This window comes from Triticum aestivum, chromosome 5D (assembly GCF_018294505.1).
Source record: "Triticum aestivum cultivar Chinese Spring chromosome 5D, IWGSC CS RefSeq v2.1, whole genome shotgun sequence".
Lineage (NCBI taxonomy): Eukaryota > Viridiplantae > Streptophyta > Magnoliopsida > Poales > Poaceae > Triticum > Triticum aestivum.
In genome coordinates this window covers 391189472-391206263 of record NC_057808.1, presented here as the reverse complement: position 1 = coordinate 391206263, position 16792 = coordinate 391189472, and the positions used below count along the sequence as shown (strand labels likewise).

The following is a 16792-nucleotide window of genomic DNA, read 5'->3' as shown; positions in this document are numbered from 1 at the left end:
ACGTCTCCGGTCAATAACCAATAGCGGGACCTGGATGCCCATATTGGCTCCCACATATTCTACGAAGATCTTTATCGGTCAGACCGCATAACAACATACCTTGTTCCCTTTGTCACCGGTATGTTACTTGCCCGAGATTTGATCGTCGGTATCTCGATACCTAGTTCAATCTCGTTACCGGCAAGTCTCTTTACTCGTTCCATAACACATCATCCCGCAACTAACTCATTAGTCACAATGCTTGCATGGCTTATAGTGATGTGCATTACCGAGTGGGCCCAGAGATACCTCTCCGACAATTGGAGTGACAAATCCTAATCTAGAAATACGCCAACCCAACAAGTACCTTTGGAGACACCTGTAGAGCACTTTTATAATCACCCATTTACGTTGTGACGTTTGGTAGCACACAAAGTGTTCCTCCGGTAAACGGGAGTTGCATAATCTCATAGTCATAGGAACATGTATAAGTCATGAAGAAAGCAATAGCAACATACTAAACGATCGAGTGCTAAGCTAACGGAATGGGTCAAGTCAATCATGTCATTCTCCTAATGAGGTGATCTCGTTAATCAAATGACAACTTATGTTTATGGCTAGGAAACATAACCATCTTTGATTAACGAGCTAGTCAAGTAGAGGCATACTAGTGACACTCTGTTTGTCTATATATTCACACATGTATTATGTTTCCGGTTAATACAATTCTAGCATGAATAATAAACATTTATCATGATACAAGGAAATAAATAATACTTTATTATTGCCTCTAGGGCATATTTCCTTCAGCTGCTCTCTCTCTCTCTCTGTTATGGCCATGTTTAGTGCTTCCGTTTAGTCCAAAGGGAGTAGCTCAATTGTGTCCTGCATAAATTAGATCTTTCCGAAAACATTTTAACCTGGATCCACCTTGGTTCGGTATGTGATTATAATCACACCTTATAAAAAATATGAATGGGCAAGATGTGGCCATCTAGAGTAGAATTTGGTTCATTCATTAATGTAGAAAGACAGGGGTCAAAGTGATCTTTTTCCAAGGTAATCACCATTGTTTTGTTTTAGGCTTATGTGCTTGATGTTTTTTAGGATCTCTGTCAATAAGGGGATATATCAAGGTAGTGTGTTGTGTTCTAATTGTAAATGAAGAGAAAGTTAAGAACTTCATAGTTACAATGTAATCATGGCTAGAGCGTAGAGGTTAGAGATGTACAAATGATTGATTATATATATATATATTTGTACTTGTAACAACACACTTAGTATTCGTGACCCGGGTAAGGAGCAATTCATGCCCGTCCAAGCATTGTCCTTAAGCTACTGCAGATCTTAGGGAGCGTCATCAACGGATTCGTATTGCCACTTAAGGAAGAGCATGAATTGTTCCTTACCTGGGCCTTGATTCCACTTCACAAGCCAAGTGCATTGCAATGTACCATCAACAGTTGTCTTACTACATTACCCAGTTTGTCGAAAAAGATTGCAAGCTTTCATACACAGTTATCAAGGGCCTACTGAAATATTGGCCCATTAGAAACAGCACCAAGGAGGTGATGTGTTTGGGAGAGTTGGAAGAGATACTAGAAGCTACACAGCCTGCGGAGTTTCAGAAATGCACGGTTCCTCTTTTCCGCCAGATTGCAGGTTGTCTGAATAATTCTCACTTTCAGGTAATATTAACCGCACACTGTATGTTTTAAATTAAAAGCATCTATTTGTGTTGCTTCACTTTCCATTTCTTCCGTTGTGTAATTTTTGTCTGTCCTTTTGTCGTACGTGAAATATGACCACCCAATGCTTTAGTTTCAAAACGTTTATAATTAAACCAGGACTGTTTGGGATATCAAGCAGAAAATTGTTCTTGGCATGGCTGTCAATCGTGGCTGCTACATTGGTCAAAGCCAGAGCCTTAATATCAGCATGGGTCAAGTCAACTCCGAGAAGCTAACTTCACTGCACTTCCACGCCTGGTCCAAGGTTTGCCTGTTGATTTAGATATTGTTCTAGCACTCCATGATTATACTGAAAATTTCAGCAGTCGGTGTTGAACAGGTCATTATAGCGCTATGCTTGAGCGAGTCACATGATAAGGCGTTTAACCAAAGCTATCTATATGTGTAATCTGTTACTATACAATAGTAGAATCAAATAGATTGGTTATTCTGGGCTATCTTTGTGCCTTGCTTTTATTTAATTTCGATAAACTGTCAGGAGCGCTGCCTTTCAAGTAGAAGAAGAGAGTGTTACAAATAGTTTACACAAGGCTTTTCCCTACAAGAGTCTGGAGGCGGGGGAGCCTCTCAAACATCACCGGCATGCGGATTACTCGCGAATGAGAAAGCAACTGGATCTTGGTGCCTTTCTGCTCTGCTAAGGTTTGGAAAGCACAGGCCACCCCCAAATGCAAGCTCTTCGCCTGGCTTGTCCTGCATGGAAGAATCCTCACGGTGGAAAGCCTAGCAATTCTGGTAAATATTTTTGTAGCATATAAGTCAATTTTAGAACTTTTGTCCATGCCAGCTGAAAAAACAAAGTAAATCCACCATATATATTCAGTAAAATATTCATGGCGATGCATCAGCATAATTCAGTTCCCGTGTGAGCACTAGCTGCTGGCGTATACATGTATTTCATCATTCTAACAAGATGCATGCCAATCTTAGAAAAATATAGTAAGCACGTATCATGAAATTTAGAACTGGTGTAATGTGGCTCTCTGTTGATAACCACCATGCTTGCATAGCTGGTTAATTTATTTGATTATAATCAAACTGAACCATCATAATTTTAAGATCACGATTATTCAAATGAAAAATGATCAAAGAAATACATGTACCAAAGTCACATATGTTGAGATCATGATTAGGCATACAATTGTACCCCTTTCATTCCGTTTCCCCTTTTTATTTCCCTTCAGTTTGCATGGATTATTTCTTCGCTTGAGTGAAGGTTTTAGATACTTCCCTTGAAAAAATAAATAGTTTTAGATACTTGATCCATGTTCTGGTAAGTCAAGATGTTGGATGTTTCTTGCTAAATCATAGATAGCAAAATCCATGAGTTTTGAGATGTAAACATGGCTTACAACCATTTTGTTTATTACCCATAAATGATAATAATGTCGGTCTATCTCCCTGCATAAAAAAATGGCATACAACCATAGACCTCATGTTCCAACAGGTTCAAAATTCAACCTGTTTTCCTATAATTAAATTGCCTCCCGCACCATTGTATACAAAGCTGAAGTGGGTACCACATCCATTAAATGTATCCTTTGTAGAATTTTCAGTTAAACTATCAATTTGAGTATATTCCTATTTATTATTGTTAAATACACCAATGGAATTAACCTGCAGAAACTGTACTTGCAAAGGTGGGTTGGAGAGGAAATTGTCGATGCTCAAGCCATGTGAAGAAGTGGAGCAAGAAGAGTGAATCAGGAAAACTGGGAACACGTCTATTTTTTATGGCTTGTCCTTAGGTTGTATTTGTTGTGGCGAATTGACCGAGTTTTCTTACCGCTGTCGATGCTGGCCAATAATGAATCATTGAGGAATGTTGAACCATTAAGAGTTGAATTTAGGGTCTACTTATTGTCGTAGTATTGTATAGTTTTAGCATCTCCATTGCCTGTTGTTCTCTTATTAGCTTTTATAATCTCATCATGATCGTGTTGAATGTTTCTTCTTTCTCTCATATACCAGAAAACAATTGTCATGTCGAATACATGTGGTAAACTTACCTTTTTACTAAAGCATCATGCCATGTAATCTCTTGACTGTACTGAACCCAATGTTGCTTGCTTTTGTGACATATTATATTTTATAATCTCATGACCGTGCTGAACTTGATGTTGTCTTGCTTGTGGTGCAGAGTGAATGATGATTTTTTTTATCTTGAACCAGAAAATTAGTTCTTATGTTGAATAAATGTGCTAAACTTGCCTTCTCACTAATGCTTGATCTTTAATAATCGCTTGACCATGTGTTGGGACGGGCACCCCGCGCCAAGGCGCGATGCCGATCTAGTACTGATGGAGCTCCTACATTTCTTTGGACATGCAACTAGTTTGAAACTGAACCAGGAGAAATCTTCGCTGGTGCCCATCAGATGTGAAGATTTGCTATTGTCGGAAGTGCTACAGAACTTTGGGGGCAAATTAGTAAGCTTCCCGGAGTTTGTCCAGTTGGCGGTAACGATGTGGGCTATATGGTCGGCACGGGGGAAGGCCATCCACGAAGGAATCTTTCAAAGTCTGCAAGCGACTAACACATTCATAAATAGATTAATTACAGAGCTCGAATTACTGAAGGAGAAGCCACCGATGAGCTCACAAGTTGCACCTCCGATCAACGCAGCTCGATAGAACTAAACCTGATCATGGGCAGCCCGGCCCGGGCCGGGTCAGGCTTGCCTCTCAGGGCGGGCTCAGGCTTTGTTTTGCATCCCGGATGTATATTCGGGCTGGGTTGGGCTTTCGTTCTTGCACTATTCGGGCTGAGCTTACATGTAACAGCAATGGGAAACATCATTCAGGCCAGGCTCGGGCTTGAGAAAATGTGTATTCTCAGGCTTCGGGTCAGGCTCAGGCTTGGAGTCTAGGGTTCGGGCCTTTTGAAGCCCGTCCTGAAACCTGGTCCGGCCCGGCATATAACCAGGTTGAGACATAACCATGCGAGGCCATCGACACCACCTCCTGGACATGCAAAAGTCCATGTGGATGGGGTGTCTCACGCGAACAAGAGGCGGATCAGCAACTGAAGTGTGTCGCAATGTTTCAGGTAATTATCTTGGGAGTTCGTCACTAGTCATCGAGGGATTACTTGATCCTGCTACACTGGAGGCGATAGCGTTCAGGGAGGCCTTGCCCTGGCGGAGGATCCCCTCTTCAGAATTTCACCATCTCGTCATACTTCAGGCAAGTGGTGGGCGACATCGTCAAGGGCAACCAGGGCCGCTATGGGTCCATTATTATAGAGATCAAGTTAGCAGCAACTTTTTATTGTAACTTTATTTTTGAAGGTCATGCAGTTGACGGCGAAGCACGAAATTTAGCTAAGTACTCGCATGCTCTTGGTTCGAGACGCCACATTTGGTTGGCTCATCTTCACGATTCGTATTGTATCCCACAACATGTGGACTATGATAAAGAAAACTTAGCTTTACCCCTAAAAATAATCAATTCTCTGTTGCTTGATTTTTTTTGAAAATATGAACACTTTTTGAAATGAGAACAATTTTTAAAAATCCTAACATTTTTAAAATTCTGAACAATCTTAAATACAAACATTTTTTGGTATTTCGAAATATTTTTTGAATTTGTGAACAACTTTTGAAAATGGGAATATTTTTTGAAGTTCTCAACAATATTTTAAAACACAAACAATTTTTGAAAAAAATCGGCATATTTTTTTGAATACGTGAGCATTTTGTAAAAATGCTGAACCTTTTCATTTTGAAAAGTAAACATTTTTAAAAAACAAAAAAGGGGAAAAAGATAGGGAAACCACTGAACATCTATAAGAGAAACAACAAGAAAAAGAAAAACATAAAAAAGACCTGAATCGGTCAGGAACCTTCCAGAAGGTTTCGAAAAACAGGATATGTGGAACGCTAAATCGTCGCTCGACTTGCTCCGTCTGTGTGCTTGCTCGACTAGGGCTGGACCAAAAACTCGTAGCTCGCGAGCTTAATAAGCGCTTGATAGTTCAACTTGTTAAGCTTGAAGTTCGCTTCTTAATGAACAGAGCCAATAACCAATTTCAGGTCATTAAGCTTAACGAGCTTAATGAAGGAGCTAACAAGTTTTACGAGCAGCTCGTTAGTACATCACAATACATTTTTTTGTCTTCGTTATAATATTTTTGTAGCATCTGTCCATCTAATTGAACCAACCAAGCCCATAGGAGGTTGAAAACTAGCGCACTTACTCATGTAGTCACCATCTTCCTTTATAAAAACCACACCTACACTCTCAGCCCGTACACTGTAACACATCATGGTCTGTTAACGAGCGTCCGCGAGCGCTCACGAACTTAACAAGCTTCTAATGAACAGAGCCGAGCAAGGTTTTTTTGCTCTTAAGCATAACGAGCTTAATGAGCCTAGTCTTAATGAGCACGAACTTAACGAGCCGAGCAGCTCGTTAATACATCCCTGCTCAACAAACCGAAGCAAAAGGGCGTCGTATAAGATTTGCCCTCGCTATGAGCGATACACAACATCAGCTCCCTAGGTGTTCAGCCCGCACAGTAGCAACCCACCAAGGCCCAAAACACGAAGAAGGCCCGAAGGAGGCCTCCTCGCTGCGCCGAATGCCCAACCACTATTCGGGCTGAGCTTACATGTAACAGCAATGGGAAACATCATTCAGGCCATGCTCGGGCTTGAGAAAATGTGTATTCTCAGGCTTCGGGTCAGGCTCAGGCTTGGAGTCTAGGGTTCGGGCCTTTTGAAGCCCGTCCTGAAACCTGGTCCGGCCCGGCATATAACCAGGTTGAGACATAACCATGCGAGGCCATCGACACCACCTCCTGGACATGCAAAAGTCCATGTGGATGGGGTGTCTCACGCGAACAAGAGGCGGATCAGCAACTGAAGTGTGTCGCAATGTTTCAGGTAATTATCTTGGGAGTTCGTCACTAGTCATCGAGGGATTACTTGATCCTGCTACACTGGAGGCGATAGCGTTCAGGGAGGCCTTGCCCTGGCGGAGGATCACCTCTTCAGAATTTCACCATCTCGTCATACTTCAGGCAAGTGGTGGGCGACATCGTCAAGGGCAACCAGGGCCGCTATGGGTCCATTATTATAGAGATCAAGTTAGCAGCAACTTTTTATTGTAACTTTATTTTTGAAGGTCATGCAGTTGACGGCGAAGCACGAAATTTAGCTAAGTACTCGCATGCTCTTGGTTCGAGACGCCACATTTGGTTGGCTCATCCTCACGATCCGTATTGTATCCCACAACATGTGGACTATGATAAAGAAAACTTAGCTTTACCCCTAAAAATAATCAATTCTCTGTTGCTTGATTTTTTTTGAAAATATGAACACTTTTTGAAATGAGAACAATTTTTAAAAATCCTAACATTTTTAAAATTCTGAACAATCTTAAATACAAACATTTTTTGGTATTTCGAAATATTTTTTGAATTTGTGAACAACTTTTGAAAATGGGAATATTTTTTGAAGTTCTCAACAATATTTTAAAACACAAACAATTTTTGAAAAAAATCGGCATATTTTTTTGAATACGTGAGCATTTTGTAAAAATGCTGAACCTTTTCATTTTGAAAAGTAAACATTTTTAAAAAGCAAAAAAGGGGAAAAAGATAGGGAAACCACTGAACATCTATAAGAGAAACAACAAGAAAAAGAAAAACATAAAAAAGACCTGAATCGGTCAGGAACCTTCCAGAAGGTTTCAAAAACAGGATATGTGGAACGCTAAATCGTCGCTCGACTTGCTCCGTCTGTGTGCTTGCTCGACTAGGGCTGGACCAAAAACTCGTAGCTCGCGAGCTTAATAAGCGCTTGATAGTTCAACTTGTTAAGCTTGAAGTTCGCTTCTTAATGAACAGAGCCAATAACCAATTTCAGGTCATTAAGCTTAACGAGCTTAATGAAGGAGCTAACAAGTTTTACGAGCAGCTCGTTAGTACATCACAATACATTTTTTTGTCTTCGTTATAATATTTTTGTAGCATCTGTCCATCTAATTGAACCAACCAAGCCCATAGGAGGTTGAAAACTAGCGCACTTACTCATGTAGTCACCATCTTCCTTTATAAAAACCACACCTACACTCTCAGCCCGTACACTGTAACACATCATGGTCTGTTAACGAGCGTCCGCGAGCGCTCACGAACTTAACAAGCTTCTAATGAACAGAGCCGAGCAAGGTTTTTTTGCTCGTTAAGCATAACGAGCTTAATGAGCCTAGTCTTAATAAGCACGAACTTAACGAGCCGAGCAGCTCGTTAATACATCCCTGCTCAACAAACCGAAGCAAAAGGGCGTCGTATAAGATTTGCCCTCGCTATGAGCGATACACAACATCAGCTCCCTAGGTGTTCAGCCCGCACAGTAGCAACCCACCAAGGCCCAAAACACGAAGAAGGCCCGAAGGAGGCCTCCTCGCTGCGCCGAATGCCCAACCACTATTCGGGCTGAGCTTACATGTAACAGCAATGGGAAACATCATTCAGGCCAGGCTCGGGCTTGAGAAAATGTGTATTCTCAGGCTTCGGGTCAGGCTCAGGCTTGGAGTCTAGGGTTCGGGCCTTTTGAAGCCCGTCCTGAAACCTGGTCCGGCCCGGCATATAACCAGGTTGAGACATAACCATGCGAGGCCATCGACACCACCTCCTGGACATGCAAAAGTCCATGTGGATGGGGTGTCTCACGCGAACAAGAGGCGTATCAGCAACTGAAGTGTGTCGCAATGTTTCAGGTAATTATCTTGGGAGTTCGTCACTAGTCATCGAGGGATTACTTGATCCTGCTACACTGGAGGCGATAGCGTTCAGGGAGGCCTTGCCCTGGCGGAGGATTCCCTCTTCAGAATTTCACCATCTCGTCATACTTCAGGCAAGTGGTGGGCGACATCGTCAAGGGCAACCAGGGCCGCTATGGGTCCATTATTATAGAGATCAAGTTAGCAGCAACTTTTTATTGTAACTTTATTTTTGAAGGTCATGCAGTTGACGGCGAAGCACGAAATTTAGCTAAGTACTCGCATGCTCTTGGTTCGAGACGCCACATTTGGTTGGCTCATCTTCACGATCCGTATTGTATCCCACAACATGTGGACTATGATAAAGAAAACTTAGCTTTACCCCTAAAAATAATCAATTCTCTGTTGCTTGATTTTTTTTGAAAATATGAACACTTTTTGAAATGAGAACAATTTTTAAAAATCCTAACATTTTTAAAATTCTGAACAATCTTAAATACAAACATTTTTTGGTATTTCGAAATATTTTTTGAATTTGTGAACAACTTTTGAAAATGGGAATATTTTTTGAAGTTCTCAACAATATTTTAAAACACAAACAATTTTTGAAAAAAATCGGCATATTTTTTTGAATACGTGAGCATTTTGTAAAAATGCTGAACCTTTTCATTTTGAAAAGTAAACATTTTTAAAAAGCAAAAAAGGGGAAAAAGATAGGGAAACCACTGAACATCTATAAGAGAAACAACAAGAAAAAGAAAAACATAAAAAAGACCTGAATCGGTCAGGAACCTTCCAGAAGGTTTCGAAAAACAGGATATGTGGAACGCTAAATCGTCGCTCGACTTGCTCCGTCTGTGTGCTTGCTCGACTAGGGCTGGACCAAAAACTCGTAGCTCGCGAGCTTAATAAGCGCTTGATAGTTCAACTTGTTAAGCTTGAAGTTCGCTTCTTAATGAACAGAGCCAATAACCAATTTCAGGTCATTAAGCTTAACGAGCTTAATGAAGGAGCTAACAAGTTTTACGAGCAGCTCGTTAGTACATCACAATACATTTTTTTGTCTTCGTTATAATATTTTTGTAGCATCTGTCCATCTAATTGAACCAACCAAGCCCATAGGAGGTTGAAAACTAGCGCACTTACTCATGTAGTCACCATCTTCCTTTATAAAAACCACACCTACACTCTCAGCCCGTACACTGTAACACATCATGGTCTGTTAACGAGCGTCCGCGAGCGCTCACGAACTTAACAAGCTTCTAATGAACAGAGCCGAGCAAGGTTTTTTTGCTCTTAAGCATAACGAGCTTAATGAGCCTAGTCTTAATGAGCACGAACTTAACGAGCCGAGCAGCTCGTTAATACATCCCTGCTCAACAAACCGAAGCAAAAGGGCGTCGTATAAGATTTGCCCTCGCTATGAGCGATACACAACATCAGCTCCCTAGGTGTTCAGCCCGCACAGTAGCAACCCACCAAGGCCCAAAACACGAAGAAGGCCCGAAGGAGGCCTCCTCGCTGCGCCGAATGCCCAAACGCACACACGCGCCGCCTGTTCGCTGTCCTGTCCTCCGCCGGCCGCCGCCGTTCTGCCTGGTCTGCCCCAGCCGCTTCGGTCAACCGCGACCTGCCGCCGTTCCCCGGCCCCTCGCCAGTCCGCCTTCTCGCCCGTCATTTTTGGCCCCGTCCGCCGGGCTCCTGCCGCCGTGCCAGGTGCCACCTGGTACCAGGACTGCCGCCCTGCTACCGCCGGCCAGGCACCGACACCCGACCCCGAGGAACGCCGGGTAGAGCACGCTGCTCGCCTCCTGCCGCCGTCCCACCTGGTACCAGTTATTTTTGTTATCGATTTGTTAACTTAAGTTGATGGATTTTGCTACCAATTCACGCACTATTATCCTTCTACTTTGTTAGATCGTTGAGCATTGAAGTTAAATTCTACATCCATCCACGACCTAGGCATGGCAGCTGCCAAGCCGGAGGTGGCCGCCATGGCGCAGCGTCAGGTGGGTTCGGCGGAGGAGGGGGAGGAGCATCGGCTGCGGGCGGCGCTGCGCCACCTGCAGGCGGAGGCCGGAGTGCTCGAGCGCCTGGTCTACAAGCACCGGAACCAGCACCGCGGTGACGCCTACTTCCAGTACCTCCTCAAGGTACGCCTACCACTACTACCTGCTCGCCCCTTCCCCCATTTTTTTTTCCGGCGAGTGGCTCTGCACTGATGAGTGTGATTTGTATGTGTTTCGGTTGGGCGCGTAGGTGTGATTTGTATGTGTTTGGGTTGGGAAACAGGTTCGTCAGGTTTTGCATCCCTGGTGCGGTTGCACTCCCCTGTAAAACAATCTTTGTCATTTATTACGTGTATGCCAATCGCAAAAATAAAATAAAATATGTGTATGGTACACCATGGCACAACTAATTTCCTTGCACAAATCCTTCATGTTGGGGACATGGTGTGGTCTTGTGATGATATTTGTGGTCCTTGTATTGATCCTAGGAGATAACAAAGAAAAATGTATTCACTAGTGACTTATAGCTAGAAGTTTCTACTTGTATGGGCAGTGCTTAATTTCTTCGCAGTTCGGATTATTTCGTTTGTTTTTATTCTTGGTACAATGATGCTATAATCATATTAGTATGCTATTCAGGTTATTGCTTAATGTTTTCTTTTATAGGCAGGGTAAGAGGAAAGCCTGGTGCAAACCATAGCCAATATAAGAGGCTTTTGGGGATTGCCCGTTTGCTGTCCCAGGTGTGTTTTGTTGTCTGTTGACACTGATTGCATTTTGCAAAATATCCTATTGCAGCTGAATCAAATATTTTGATGGAACCATAAATGCAATGTCACCGTTGATAGAGCACAACCTTTGTTCCTTGTGGTTGTTTTCAAGTAACGAGTTACACAATATTGAAATTTGAATCTGTGAAAGTCTGCCTATATTGCCTGGTTGTTTTACTTTTGTTTAGCTAACTAGGGTACAGCAGAAAAGGGTTGTGATTATCCCTGCACGTTTGCAAGATTTCCGATGTAATTTAGCATAAACCCTTATATGGTACATGAAGCTCATTACCCTAGAAATTCTATATTTTGTAACTGCATGATACATACTTCTGGATGAGCTGTTCTAGTTTACAGATCATTCTTGATCAACTTCGAGACAGGAGATAGCTAACTTGGTTTGAACACTAATGCTTTCTGTATTTTGTGCATATGTCTGAACCTGTTATGAAGGGAGCAGTGTATCCTTTTTTTTGTTTTGTTGTTTTCTTAGCAAATAAAACAAGGTGTACACCCACACTTGGCTTGCCTTAGGTAAAGCATGTACTCCCTCCGTCCCATAATGTAAGATGCTTTTTGACACTATGTAGTGTTAAAAAATGTCTTTGTGTACATCATTTTACTCTTTGTGTACCAAAAAGGAAATAAATCTCATATTAACTTTCATTCTGAGTTGATTGGTACCTATCCAAAGTTCCTTAATCCATACTACAGTCAGATCAGCTTTTTACTTGCTAGATCTTTTTTCGTAGAACTTTGCACTGCAGTGCTTGCTTTGCTTGCACGAGTGAGGGTCCTAACCCAACAGGTGAGCCACATAGTCTACAGGCATGGCTATGAATGATTGTATCAATTAAATTCCGTAAAATAGCCGCCCATATATTTATACAGCAACTACCTTGGTAGTCAAACTGTTATGGTGTATTAATTCATGAATCTAAGAAATGTCAACTTGGAATCATACGTGTGCTAGTTATCTTCTTTGTCTCTTTGTGCAGATATTTTGCTTAAGATGCTGACCCTTTGATATTGTGTTCACAGATGTTACTTGATGTTGTATCAGTATACAACAAGGTTACTGATCTTAGGGATAAAAAGCAGGCTGTTAAGATCAGTATTGATAAAGTGCAGGTATGTTTTGCTTCCACACTATTACTCTGTAATCCTTGATCATGGAAAAAAATATGTAAAGCGTAAGATCATGCTTTCACACAAAAGTGCAGTGGCTGGACCTTGCAGTTACCTCTCCACATAACTCCTTGGTTTCGCCTCTTCATTTCACAGGCTTTCAGAGAGTACTACCCCTCGAGCAACGATCCCAGTACTATACTGGAGTGTGTATGGGTGAAAGATAAATTTGTTTTGCATGAAAAGACAAAAGCTAGCAGTCAGAAAACCCAAGATGAGGATCTGAAGTCATGCACTCCAGATTCATCAATCCAGTATGAGACCCTTGGACTTGTTAGTGAAGGTTGGAACACCTTACCTTCTCGGATTCATGATATATGAACCTTTGGAGTTCATAATGGTTGCATTTTCTGCAATACTTATACATGAGTTCCTGCTGATACTAAAAGAATCCCATGCAATTGTATCTAAAAGGCATGCAAATGAAAAATAGTTTTCTGTTAAGTAATCTAAACTGAAAATACAGTATGTATTAATAACAAATATATGTAGTAGGAAGTGATATGGAATGAGTATGAATGGAGATGAAGGGCCTTGGTGGCACTATTACATTCACGTTCAGTTGACTATATGGAAGTAATGATGACACTTAAGTATGTTCTGATACCATCTCCATGTATCTTATGTTAGATGACATTTGACAAAACTCTCAAGAGTATGCGTTTGGGATTTGTAACTTATGGTGGACTACTGTTGTTTAGCATGATATTTTGGTATAGTAGCGACATATCTCTATACGACTGACAGTTTTAACAACGAAAACAACAGTTAGTCAGTTAGCCTAGCTGGATGATGTCAGGGATTGTGTGAATTGCCACTATGATCTTATTTGCTGTTATTTCCATTGCAATTTTAATGCATATTTTGGGTTGCGTGCTCCAACTGGAAATTGAAGTGCATGTGCTGACAAAATGCTGTACTTTTTTTTTAACATCAGTTGTTTGTTTTGTATCTAATAGAACATGAATGCTTGTTTATTTATGTGTTTATCGTGTCATACTTTGAAAAGGGTTCTTATAAGTTCTAATGCTGCACTTGTGACATATCAGAGATGGAAAGCCTTGATGGAGCAAACACCCCAGCCAAGCAACAACATGATGCTTCTCTGGCTGACCAACCAGATAAACCCACCCATTGCAGCGATGCTGGAGATTCTCACAGCGGGAGGCAACTACCAGATGATCAAAACACTCCGGGTTCTCTTCTTGGCATGCCCGCTGCTTCGCCGACTCCATGCAGAGATGTCAAGCCTGATACGAGGAAGAGAGTGGCATTCATCGCGGTGGGGAAAACAAAAGTCACCGTGACACCGCCTGAAACATCATCATCCGTAGTTGCCAAGAAGCAAAGAGTGGACACGATTCCACAGACCGCTGCAGATCCTGCTTTGTAACTCTGAAAGAATAACCGGGTCGGCCTGATCAATGTGTTCTCGATGCTTTGTTGCATTCTTACCGCATCTCGTTTCGGTACCAAGAGATTGTTCTTTTTTCACAAGCACCACGTGACATATCCAGATAATTGATGAGGTTTAGGGCAAGAAGCGAACGCCTCAGGGGCTACGGGTCATTATTTGACCACAATCAAGCACTGCGTATAATCGATCATCTACTTTCATATGGTCTAGATAAGAGGTGGCCACACAACCACAACTTTCTCATTCAATCATGCTTACACACCTCTGAGGACCAAATAACAGCATCAAGTGTCAGCTTGTTGCTAGACAAGATTGACAACCAAATCGATTAGCTGCCGCCGTCACACCACAAACATGTGTAGACACAAAAGAAAATCACTAATTGAGCTGAGACTCGAATTAATCGATCAAGTAATTTCATACATTCAGCAGCAGAAGAGAACTATTACAATGCAGAAAAAAAATCACTAATTGAGCTGAGATCTGAGGCTCGAATTAATCAGTAATTTCATACATTTTCAATCACGTTGCAGCAGAAGAGAACTATTACAAGCTTTCTTACTAGCCACGACGATCACTTCTAAAAATGAAAACGACGATCACAGCCGAATCTCACCTTCCTCTAAATCTTCTTGGAAGCTTTGATGCTGCTGCTGCTGCTGCTGCTTCAGGTCGTGGTCGTCAAGCTTGAGGAAGAGCCCCATCTGTCGCAACAAGTTGTTCGGCCTGGCCGTGTTGTACTGATCAATGCCGAGCGCCTTCACGTCCTCGTCTAGGGTGTCCTTCGGCATTGCCGTCCTCTCCGTCTCCAGCAGCTCCTGACGGGCCTTCTCCCTCGCCCGGGACGTCTCCTCCTTTCGCCGCCTTTCCAGAATCTTGCTGGCACGGGCGATGAGGACGCGTGTTGGAGGCGTGTTGGCGGCGCGCTCTGCCGGAGCTGGACGACTGTCAACACTCTGGTGAGATGAACCAGAATCCGAACCGCTGCTGCCGCTGATGGTTGCACCTTGGCCAAGATTCTTCACCGATGAGGCGTCGCCGCAGATGTCCACGTACTCGTCCTCTTCGACGACGAGCTGCACCGGTGTCGGCCTGACCGGCAAAGGGGAGACGCCGCCGACGATGTCGACGTCTTCGTCCTCTGCTTGGGCCATCATCTGTTTGTGTTGATGATGCGTCCACGGATTCTTGCTCTCTCGGACGAACTTGTCCAGCTGCTTCTGTATCTCGACGAGGGCCGAGTCTTGGACGGCGTGCATCTCGATCTCGATGTAATCGTCGCAGAGGCCGTGGCGGCTGTGCTTCTTCAGCAGCTCCAAGATATGAGCAGGGAGCACATGAGATTCAGATTGCTTCGCTAGCGTTGTGAGGTCCCCGTAGAGTTGGTTCCTCTCCTTGGGCGTCATCTTCTTCACGGGGACGACGGAAGGGGGCGCCTTCCTCTTCTTGGCTGGCGGCTCCTCGGCTTGGCGGACGCGCACGCGGGGAGCCGACGGGGACGACGCGGGAAGCACGGCGTGCGCCTCGGCGAGGAGGCGACGGACCGCGACGAGCTCAGTCTGGAACCGCTGGCGAAGGATCTCCAGCGGGCGCGGGCGCTTCCGGCCGGACATGATGCTGAAGGGCTCCCGGTTCCGGTGGGCAATCTCCATGGGAACAGCTGCGGTGGATGAGAGGAGAGGAGAGGAGATGATGGGAAAGAAAGATTGGAAGTGCGGCGGAGAAGATCGACTCAGGGCAAGGCCTTTTAACTAACTAGTGAAGCCTGATGGGAATCGAAGCCGTGTTTGCTCGGTGAAGAAATCGAAATGTTTACATTTCGAGTCAGTTTCAGCATCGGATTTGGTTGCGTTGCGTTGCGTGCATCTCAAGCTTATTATGTACGTACTAGATTCACCACGGTCATGGCCTTTTCTCCCATTTCGTCTTGCTTCCAAGATGTCGAACTAGGAAACCACCTCCGCTCCTACCCTACTACACCGCGTGTCTCTCTGACGCCTGGTTTTGTAAAGTTCAGGTGGGTGCCGGGGCATGACAAATAGTTGGGCAGCCCGGCACCACGCGGGGTGTGAGATGACATTGTAGCAGGAGGAGGGTACGTGTGTGTACCGTAGCATGTGGCCAGCAGTCGGCATCAAGGGTACTCGTCTGAAGGGGCTGGCCGGCGGGGCTTTTGCTCCGGTGTCGCAATGGACTTCATGACGCTTCGGGTCCTCACCTTGGTGCTCGCACAGAATGGATCCTAACATGAAGCTCTGGGTCCCACCTTGAGCACTCGCACGGTACGACCTCTCACCAAGAAGGGGGGAGGGGGGAGGTGAACTCAACGGTGTCACTCACCAGCAATGGGACAAAGTCCGAGCTGCGGAAGAGGCTAGATGAGGCCGGTGAGGATGGGCCATTGCCCGAAAAGGAGTCGGGGTGGGAGAGGACAAACCGTCGGGGCAGAAAGGGTGGGAGATTCTAGACAATGGTGGCTTTATAGGAAGGAATCCACTTTTCATACCGCGGTCAGTTGAAAAAATTACATGCAACTTATTCCTGCCTGCTTAGTCTATATAAATTTACTAAATGATAGTTTTACAAGAGATACTTTAACAACAATCATTTTCATATACTCTCACATAGAAAAAAAAATGTAAATTGTTCAACCCCCCCCCCCCCCCTTTTTTTTTATGAAAAGGGTTGCCCTTGATTTCATTGCTCAAAACAAACGCCATAATCCTATATAAGGAGGAGTAAGGTTGTTACTCGACTAGTGATGGTCCGAACCTAGGTAAACTTGTTCCTCGTGTCCATTTAGTAACCTGTGGTCACGTTCTACCACCAAAAAATCTATGCATGTTCACATGTTGTTGTTAGGTACTCTGTAAAACACACTCGACAACTTTCGCTGACCGTTGGAACCACGTGCCGCCAAATCAGATCTGCGGCACCATCTTGATCGAAACCT

The 16792-nt window shown here is 43.6% G+C and overlaps 1 protein-coding gene and 1 long non-coding RNA gene across 3 annotated transcripts; both read left to right on the top strand.

Annotated features, from left to right (window-relative positions):
• The first annotated feature begins 684 nt into the window (after positions 1 to 684).
• On the top strand, positions 685 to 3828 carry LOC123122043 (uncharacterized). The gene is made up of 4 exons (XR_006460028.1): positions 685 to 1667; positions 1827 to 1974; positions 2209 to 2465; positions 3354 to 3828. It is a non-coding gene; the product is annotated as an uncharacterized lncRNA (long non-coding RNA).
• Positions 3829 to 9986: 6158 nt separating this feature from the next.
• LOC123125082 (uncharacterized) lies at positions 9987 to 13877 on the top strand. 2 transcript variants are annotated; one of them, XM_044545616.1, is made up of 6 exons: positions 9987 to 10284; positions 10373 to 10608; positions 11131 to 11207; positions 12276 to 12365; positions 12519 to 12705; positions 13472 to 13877. In XM_044545616.1, the coding sequence occupies exons 4-6, from the start codon at positions 12276 to 12278 to the stop codon at positions 13813 to 13815; spliced, it is 621 nt and encodes a 206-aa protein (XP_044401551.1). In that variant the 5' UTR covers positions 9987 to 10284; positions 10373 to 10608; positions 11131 to 11207; the 3' UTR covers positions 13816 to 13877. The 2 variants fall into 2 exon arrangements, with proteins under 2 accessions (XP_044401551.1, XP_044401552.1); XM_044545617.1 differs by having other exon boundaries at positions 11131 to 12042.
• The last annotated feature ends 2915 nt before the right edge of the window (positions 13878 to 16792 follow it).

Excerpts from the sequence above, each read along its gene's own strand:
- LOC123125082 (XM_044545616.1), top strand. The coding sequence starts at position 12,276 with ATGTTACTTGATGTTGTATCAGTATACAACAAGGTTACTGATCTTAGG. Across the intron at positions 12,366-12,518 it reads TCAGTATTGATAAAGTGCAG|GCTTTCAGAGAGTACTACCC; the intron begins GTATGTTTTGCT and ends TTCATTTCACAG. Across the intron at positions 12,706-13,471 it reads CCTTGGACTTGTTAGTGAAG|AGATGGAAAGCCTTGATGGA; the intron begins GTTGGAACACCT and ends GTGACATATCAG.